Raw genomic sequence first — 8,485 nt, forward strand, 5'->3', positions numbered from 1 at the left:
ACACACACACACACACACACACACACACACACACACACACACACACAGTCAGTTGTTGTCACTTTATTTACTGACACTGCAGCTCAACAACATTTAATTAGGCTTCACTGAAATAAATGCTGACTATCATTATATTTAACTGGTCAAACTGGCTGTGAGTTATTCAAACCAGTCACTTAATTCAAAAGGTACAAGTCCTCATCCTCTGATTGCTCCACATTTGTGTTGTATCTATATATACACATTCATATACACTGCTCTTTCCCCTTTTAAAATATATTTATTATATATTTAGCATCCAAACTCAATTTCTTAAATCAAGTAAAATTAAACTCAGCTTTTACATACTTTTGAATATTTTTTGCCAAGGGTGCCCAACATTCTGTAAGAAACCCTACAGCTGCTGCTATTTAAGATGCTTTCATAATAATGACTTTCCTCAGACAGCTGTGCTGGGTCACTGATAATGTGTCGACCTCTCTTAGAGTGTAACAGCTCAAAAATGTGCTGAGCAGAGCCTCGACATATCTGCTCATCTACCCAAACCTCGCTACGCTTAACAGCGATGCCAATTTGCATGGAAACACACACATGCTCCTCTGTTGATTTCTTTAATCTCTCCCGCTGTGTATATTCGTGTATCCACCATGGATCCATACCTGGTAGCAGTATTCCTGAGGCCAGACACTCCATGACTCGACGCAGGGCTTCTCCAGCCCCGAGGGGTCTGTTGCAGGTGGCTATTGCCTTCTCGCAGATGAGCTCTAAGGGCTGCAAGAACACACACACACACACATATAAAGACAGATGAACATGCAACAACATTTCGAAAAATGGCTCACTATCTGTTGCTTAAATGTTGTGTACACATGCTATAGTTAGCTGTTTTCTCACATAAACATAATTCAGCTTTCTTGCTAACACAATTAAAAGTACTTCTGTCAGTCAGATATTAATGACACCCTGTTTTGGGTTCTTCAGCCTTGTACGGGCCACACGGTTCACTTATGGATGATGTTTGAGCACAGCTCTTCAGATTTCAACAAAAACAGGAACCGCCCATTACAGCAGGGTGATGAAGGGTATTTTGTATGCACAAATGCAAACAACAGCATACAAATGAATGAAAGGTCAAGGGGGCTGAACACTTTCTTGTTATTTCACAGGATTAACACTCAAACACGGGCAGTGACAGCAAAAGACTCACCCATCCCTTGACAGGTTCCCAGACGGGGTGTCTATTGCACATGTCTCTGAGTATCCTGAGAACGATAACGCAGGACTTGAGCCCGTTCACTCGAGCCTGAGAGAGATCGAGCGATCGAGGGGAGAAGGAGGAAAGGCGGAGGGATGCAAGAGGGAAGATTAAACAGAAAGAGGGAGGAAGGGAACACATTGAGTGTGAGAGGAGTGGTATTTGTACAAACACATACAGATAAACAGCCTACTTCACAATGAAGTGATAGTTTCTGTCAAAACCCCCACAAGAGAATGAATATCCTGAGTTCTGAAGACACTAAACATTTTGAATATAGTTCACTCGTCATGTTTTACTAAAAGGATTCCTCTAAATTAAAAAAAAAAAATGTTGTCAGTAAGGTAAGTGAGTTGGGAGATAGATGGGGAGGGGTATGGGAGGGGAATCAAAGGGAAGCACTGACATACTGTACAGAGCAGGCAGGTTCACATAATTGCCAAAAAGAAAAAACAAGTATTAATCATTGCTTTTGTAGCCTTACGATTCTTCTTACATTCATCTTTTTGTCAGTTCAAGTGGGTGGAGCACAAAAGAAATACACTTTTTGTGTAATATTTGTTCAAGATTTTGAAAAACAACAATCCTGCTAACTGAACTGGTGATGACTATGCATACAAACACATGTTTATCAGCCAAACTGCCTTTAACTTTAAGATCACTTGTAATAATTCTAACGTGTAAATTAGAACTGATGATCGTAGGTCATGTTTCCATACTTTTAATCTCTTCTAGATGAGTCTGATCTGATCATTAGCACCACAGCATTAGCTGGCAGTGAGTCTATGCCCTCCGGGCGAATCGTCAGGCTACAATAAGCATCGGGCAGGAAGACAGGAAGTGAGTGGGTGCCGACCTGGAACCACTTGGCGTGTCGCAGCGCTGCCAGGGCCAACAGACATCTGTGTCTATCCAGCACCTCCCCCTCCTCCTCCTCAGCCTCCACTGTCTGCGCAGCAGCACCCAACACTGCCACAAAACAATAACAACCCAATGTAGAGAACGTGAAACACACACACGTCATGTCTGAGTGTGTGTGTTTGAATTGTGCGCGCGTGAATGTGTGCAGACGCACTTGGTATTGAGTGCGAATGCACACATTCACGAACACACAAGCATGGATATTTTTGGTACATACAAGGTGCTTTTCATGCCACAAAGTTGTTCCCCTCCTTGTAGAAAGCGCCGACTCTCTACGGGTCACGGATCTGTGATGAATGCACAGAAAAAACCCACCTCACCTCTATAAACGGTGTGTCATTTTCAACACTGTGATAAGTCAAACATGTGTTAACTGCATCACATGTTGACATAGTAATACATACAGTACATGTGTTGAAAATGAAACGCACTGTTTAACAGTGATTAGGTAGTTTTCATCCATCCAGTCACTGGCCAATCAGTGAAAGGGAGAGCAACCGGAGTCATGAGGGAGGAGACAACTTTTTGGGATGGAGAGCCCCCCCCAAAGACATACACCAAACAAATACCTAAGGAGTGTTTGATTTAATGTGTGGGCATTGTTGGGACACGTCCATTCATTTCCCTGTGCCCAGCAAGGTAAATCAATCTCTCCTTTATGTATTTGAGGAGGATTTCATTCATTTTGATCCAATCCGCAGCAAGCAGGAGTCAAAATAGAAGTTTAACTTTTTCATCTGGATTACTTAAGGTGCACTTGATTTTCACAGGTTCAAAGAAATATGTTGCAGAGAAAACAAATCAAACTCCCTGTCTGGGCAAACACAGAATCAAGCGCTCCTAAAGTAGAACTGAAAAGAAAAGAAAAACAAAAAATCTAAGATAGTTTGACCCAGTCTCAGACAAACACAACACAGGAGGGATCCAGGCAGGGTTTAGTCAGAGCATCGGGTTGGTAAAAAGAGGAGCATTCCTGCGCTTTTATATGCAAGCGTTTGATTCATGCCGCCAAGCACACCCTGATGGTTGAGGTACTCTGAGCTCACCAATTCTGCTACTTCAGTATTTGGTGTATCTGATGTGCGAGGCGAGCCGAATCAAATGCAGCTATGTATGAATGAGTGCGGTTACATGGGGTTTCTGAAGAGGGTTTATTGTGTGCGGGACCGAGTGGAAGTGACATAAAACACGCTAAAGAGCCCCTTGGGTCTCTATGAAAACACGACTAGGTAAATATTTTCTGAATCCCTCTGCCGTGAAAAGAAAATCCTTCCCTGAAGAAATATTAAGTTGAAATGTCAAATGTGTGCAATGTGCAGCAGCTTGAGCACATCTATGTCACATTATCCCTGGACTCATCCGGGGGCTCTTGCAGCGTAGCTCTTCCACCGTCCGACGCGTGCGGCGGTGTGTGTATTTGTGCTTCTATGTGGTGTGCAACGGTGTATCTGAAGGTCTGTCAGCGTGAACACGGCTGCATGTGGGACCTCTCTGCTGCTAGTGGATCATTACAGTGTTTCTCCTCTCGCCTGCTCGTCCTCCCACTGCTCTGCTGGCTGAACCCTCGCTCCTCGCTCTTATTCTAATCATTATCTCCTTCTGTGTTATCGACTGTCCTCTCTTTTAGTCCAATTAAAAAAAATTCCCTTCGCTACGGTGTCTCCACAAATTGACACAGCCCCCACCCTCCCTCCCTCTGTGGCCTGCATCTAAGCTCAAAGAGCACGCAGGCATGCAATAACATCTATTCAATCAAATACTAAACTGTACATAGTCTTGTAAAAATATACACAATCAAGTAACCCGGATCCACATGACGATCCACATAAAATTACCACGCACTATATTAAATCAATGTATTGATTGCCTGACATCAAATCAGAAGGCACTATTGATCAAAGCATTTAAATAGCCAAGACTTACTGCTTTTAATCCCATTAAATGTGTGCACCATGCTGTTTGTGTGTCTTTCAGAAATAGTGGAAACAGAAATAGGACATTGTAAAACACAGCTGGTATCTGTGCCTGTCAATGCACGTGTTAATGTGTAAAAGTGTTACACCCCGCCTTTTGTTTTACGATGTGACCCTATTTGACGGACTGGCCCTCATCCCTCAACACCACGGGTGCCTGATGATATCTGAGCAATTAGACATCCAGTGTGACAGGTATCTCTAGCCGTCAGGTGCAATATACGGCTGTGTGTGTTTGTGTGTGCGCATGTCTCCTCCTCCGTGCGGCTGCTCGTGTGCTCTTCTCGATGTGCGAGAGAGAAAAATACGAGCGGTCCTCTCCGTCTTGCTCGTGGCGTGACGTACAGCTAACCTCCGTGCTATCTCTCATCTCTCTCTGAGACCCGAGTGTCTAGTTGGACGGGAGCCACAGGATGGATGAGCAGCTTGCTACTGCTCGGTTATTGATTTTGCTGGCCTGCTGGCCTCGCCGTCCCGTCCCACAACCACTTATAATCAGTTCCTGCTACTGGGGGCGGGGGCAGGGGGGGGGGGGGCAGCTACTGGGGGCAGCTCTTGTATGCATCTTGCAGCCGTCTTGTCTGAGGTCATACCTCTTGTTTGAGGCAAATAAAACTGTTCTATGAAATATACAAATGCATTTCAAAAATGAAATTGCGTGTTGGGGTGTGTAGCGAGAAATAGAGAAAAACTGCAACTTGTGTGTTCCTACCTCGCCCATTCTGCTTCTCCTGCTCCTCCTTTTCACCATCCACTTCCTGCTCCTCCTCCTCCTCCTTCTTCTCCTCCTCCTCCTCCTCCACCACCACCTCCTCCTCCTCCACCACCTCCTCCTCCTCCACCTCCTCCTCCTCTTCCTCTTGTCTTTCCTCCCCATTCTCCAACTCCTCTTCTTCTTCCTCCTCCTCTTCCTCCTCGTCTTCCCTCATAGTCGGCGAGGTGAGGGTGATCGTCAGCGCGAGTTTAGGGTCTGTCGTAGTTCGTACCAAGATGGCCGCCTCGGGCAAGGAGCTTGTGACCTCATATTTCTCTTCTGTCAGCTTCTGTCATGTGTCAAACGAACATAACTAGATGGTCAGAGCGGCTAAGGTCACAACATGCCCCCGTGCAGATACTAAAATAAAGAGGAAAATAAATCTGAGCCTGCTTTTGAAATGTGAGAAGTATCAAACTTGCTTGTCCACACATGATAATGGGGAAAAACACTTGTTTTAAAAGTCACATTCGTGTCAACACTACAACATCCATCTTGATTCACATGCGTTACTTGATACAGTCATGCATTTAAGCACACATGTGACTACATACAAGAATGAATGGGAACACAACAACGACAAAATCTCTTCTCAAATCTCAGAAAGCCCTGCAGACACAAATGATCACACAACTACACACGCATTAGCCCCGCAGGTAAAAACAGGTACACACAGACTCACAAAACCATATAATGTCATAACCGACTATAAATATTGAATAAACAGAAGATGTGAACTAAATCACAGCATAAGTGAAGGAGTGTGTGTGAGTATTTGTTTTATGTTGCATCTAGCAGAGGGCCCATCTACATCCCATTTGGCCTTGATGAGAAAATCAAAAACTCTGTTCAGTGGGCCGAGACATGAGATTTCCACACACACACACACACACACACGTAATGTTTCCTCCCTCACACCACTTAACTACTAAAGACAACAGGCAGAGAAGAGGCTCAGGGGCAAAATCTATTCATTGCGTAATTTTTGCACATGTTGCAGTTGTTGAACACATGTTGAAAAGCAGCGACGGGAGCATTAATCACACATACATACTCAAACCCCTCTCAACTTCCCACTTGACGACATTGCTGCCGCTTGCCTTCTTATGCCAACGAGCTTCTCTCTACACTTACACGGGAACTTTTATACACACACACACACACACACACACATGCACGCACGCACACACAGAGCAGCGAGAGTTGCCAAATCCAAGCAGAAACACTCAATCAAATGTGGAAGCTTATCCAAAAAGCTTAATTTCTGACGTGGGAGAGGACAGTGCAATAAAAATAGAGCTTTTTGGATCATATTTGGAAGACTATGACTGAAGGTTTGATGCAAGGCTGAGATGCGTTGTGTGTGGCAGTGTGTTTGCCAGACTAAAAAGCAGCATCATGTGCCTGTGTGCATGCGTGGGGGGGGGGGGGGGGGGGGGGGGTCTGTGCGTGTTTTCTAACCTCTATCTGTGTGGGCAAATGGTGACAGACAGTGTCCAGCAGTGTCTGTGTGGGTTTGTCTCTGCACATCAGCACCAGCTCCAGGTCCATGTCGCCTTTGATCAGGAGGCCTTTGGCTACGAGACCGATCCTCATCACTCCACACAGCACGCCGCCGCTGCTGGGCTCTCTGTTTGTAAAGAAAAAGCAGACGACAGGTAACATTCAGCTTTTAACAATGAGGACACGCATGTCAGTTTACAGCTAAATTCAAATGTTACTACATCCCTCTTTTTCCCCAATATGTCGACCTATTCCTTAAGAGGATGTTGCCTCCTACGTCATGTAAAGTTTATGACATTTTATATAAATAATCAATCCATTCACCTGGAGCTGTCAGTGGAACCCTCAGTTTCATTGCTGGGCTCATTGCCAGTTTCGTCCTCCTCTGTACTGTCTGCTGGTCGGCCGTCGACCTGGCTGGGGACACTGCTGCTGGTCTGATCCAGCCAATCAGAGACGTGTTTGAGGGCGCACTCGACGGTGGACACCAGCGTCTGAACGGCTTCCAGCTCCTGAGAGGAGGGGTAGATGGTGGAGTGCTTTGCCATGACGTGGCGGTCATCGTTACTAAAGGAACGGAAGGACCTCTGAAAAGGAAGGATGAATGAGGAGCTGGTTATCAAATCTAGTACATTCTGATTAAAGTGGACAGGAAACACAAAAAACACAGAGATGCACACATACCTGTACAATGTACACACACACACACACACACACCACAGGAGAGAGGTTTTCAACAACAGATTGAGCTTTAATCCATCACGCTTTGGTCTCCCTCTTGAATTCTCTCCATCACACACCCAAATAAAAAGAACACACAAACACGCTCGCACCACAACCGCACAGCAAAAAACTAATTCACACTTACTGTCCCACCAAGCGCGAGTAAAAAAAAAAAAAAGGGCTTTTTGTGTGTGTTGCTTTCATGCAGACTGCACACATATCTTTTTTTATGGGAAAGAAATCAATTTCTAACTCAGTGACAGCTTCCATTTAATGGCATTGACCCTGACACGCACACATGCACATGTTGGCACAAGCTATAGAAAATTCATCTGACCACCATCCTCATATCCTCTCCACCTGTCCCAATTCAATCAGACATTCTGGCACTGGGAATTTATTTCGGTCTTTCTCATTTGCTCCTTCTTACTGTCTGACAGACAGGAAGTGAGGAGGGAACCACAGGAAGGAGGGGGGGGGGGGGGGGGGGCACAGGGGAGAGTTAAGGCAGTAAAAGGCTGTGGGAGAATTATCAAATGGCCGATGCAGGGGAGGCTGAATTCAAAGACGAATGGAAAAGTAAAGAGATGGAGGAGAGTACCAGGTGCAGCTGTGACTTTTGGGATTCGCACTCTGCAATTAGTACCACCCAGATGGGTCCCTGTGCGTTTATATGAAAACAGCATGCACATTATATGTCAGCTGTTTACATCTTTTCACATGTCACAGTGGGTTCAGGGGTTGGCTTTGTTACGCGAGAGATCGTTCAAACATCTGACCGTTCACTTTAAACTAATGTAATTTGATGTAATGTAAAACTGATCCAACGGGGAACTTAAGTGGCAATGTAGAGAAAGGTCGATGGGACAACCCTCTGCAGGCATAATTACATTGAGAGTGCATTATAATCTATTATCAAAGCGTAACATTTGCAGCAATACACATCACGTAAATACTCTGGGGCAACTGTGTAGTTAATAACAGAAAACAATACAACAAATAAGGAATGTACATTGTTTGTCATAACACATTGTTGTTTGTAGTTTAATATCTCTTTACCACTCTTTATTTTATCATTTCTGAGAGAAACAATAAAGACCGCAAGGTATTGTCTCTCACCTGGTTACCTGAATCTGAAGGATGAGGTTCACGTTTAATCAGTAGAGGTTGTCGCACAGTGCTGGGGCACCTGAGGTGCATAACCCAATTTAACATGAGTAGGCTGCTCTCAACAAGCTGCTTATCTGCAAGACCCACATTTCCCTTCACTCACTACACATGTCTACTCAAACCGCACACCAGGCATGCTAATTTGCACACACACACACACACACACACACACACACACACACACAC

The 8,485-nt window shown here is 44.8% G+C and overlaps 1 protein-coding gene across 1 annotated transcript in view; it reads right to left on the reverse strand.

The window, feature by feature from the left end:
* strbp (spermatid perinuclear RNA binding protein) overlaps positions 1 to 8,485 on the reverse strand; it is a 72,722-nt gene that overhangs the window by 18,375 nt on the left and 45,862 nt on the right. The window contains exons 4-10 of the mRNA XM_031855419.1: positions 6,731 to 6,993; positions 6,365 to 6,533; positions 4,974 to 5,192; positions 4,862 to 4,919; positions 2,112 to 2,224; positions 1,208 to 1,303; positions 660 to 771 (exon numbers count right to left, since the gene is read on the reverse strand). Coding sequence (XP_031711279.1) covers positions 660 to 771; positions 1,208 to 1,303; positions 2,112 to 2,224; positions 4,862 to 4,919; positions 4,974 to 5,192; positions 6,365 to 6,533; positions 6,731 to 6,993 — 1,030 coding nt within the window. The remainder of the gene's footprint in view (positions 1 to 659; positions 772 to 1,207; positions 1,304 to 2,111; positions 2,225 to 4,861; positions 4,920 to 4,973; positions 5,193 to 6,364; positions 6,534 to 6,730; positions 6,994 to 8,485) is intronic.

The sequence above is a fragment of the Anarrhichthys ocellatus genome, unplaced genomic scaffold, assembly GCF_004355925.1.
Source record: "Anarrhichthys ocellatus isolate YVR2014 unplaced genomic scaffold, GSC_Weel_1.0 scaffold16, whole genome shotgun sequence".
NCBI classification, from domain to species: Eukaryota; Metazoa; Chordata; class Actinopteri; order Perciformes; family Anarhichadidae; genus Anarrhichthys; species Anarrhichthys ocellatus.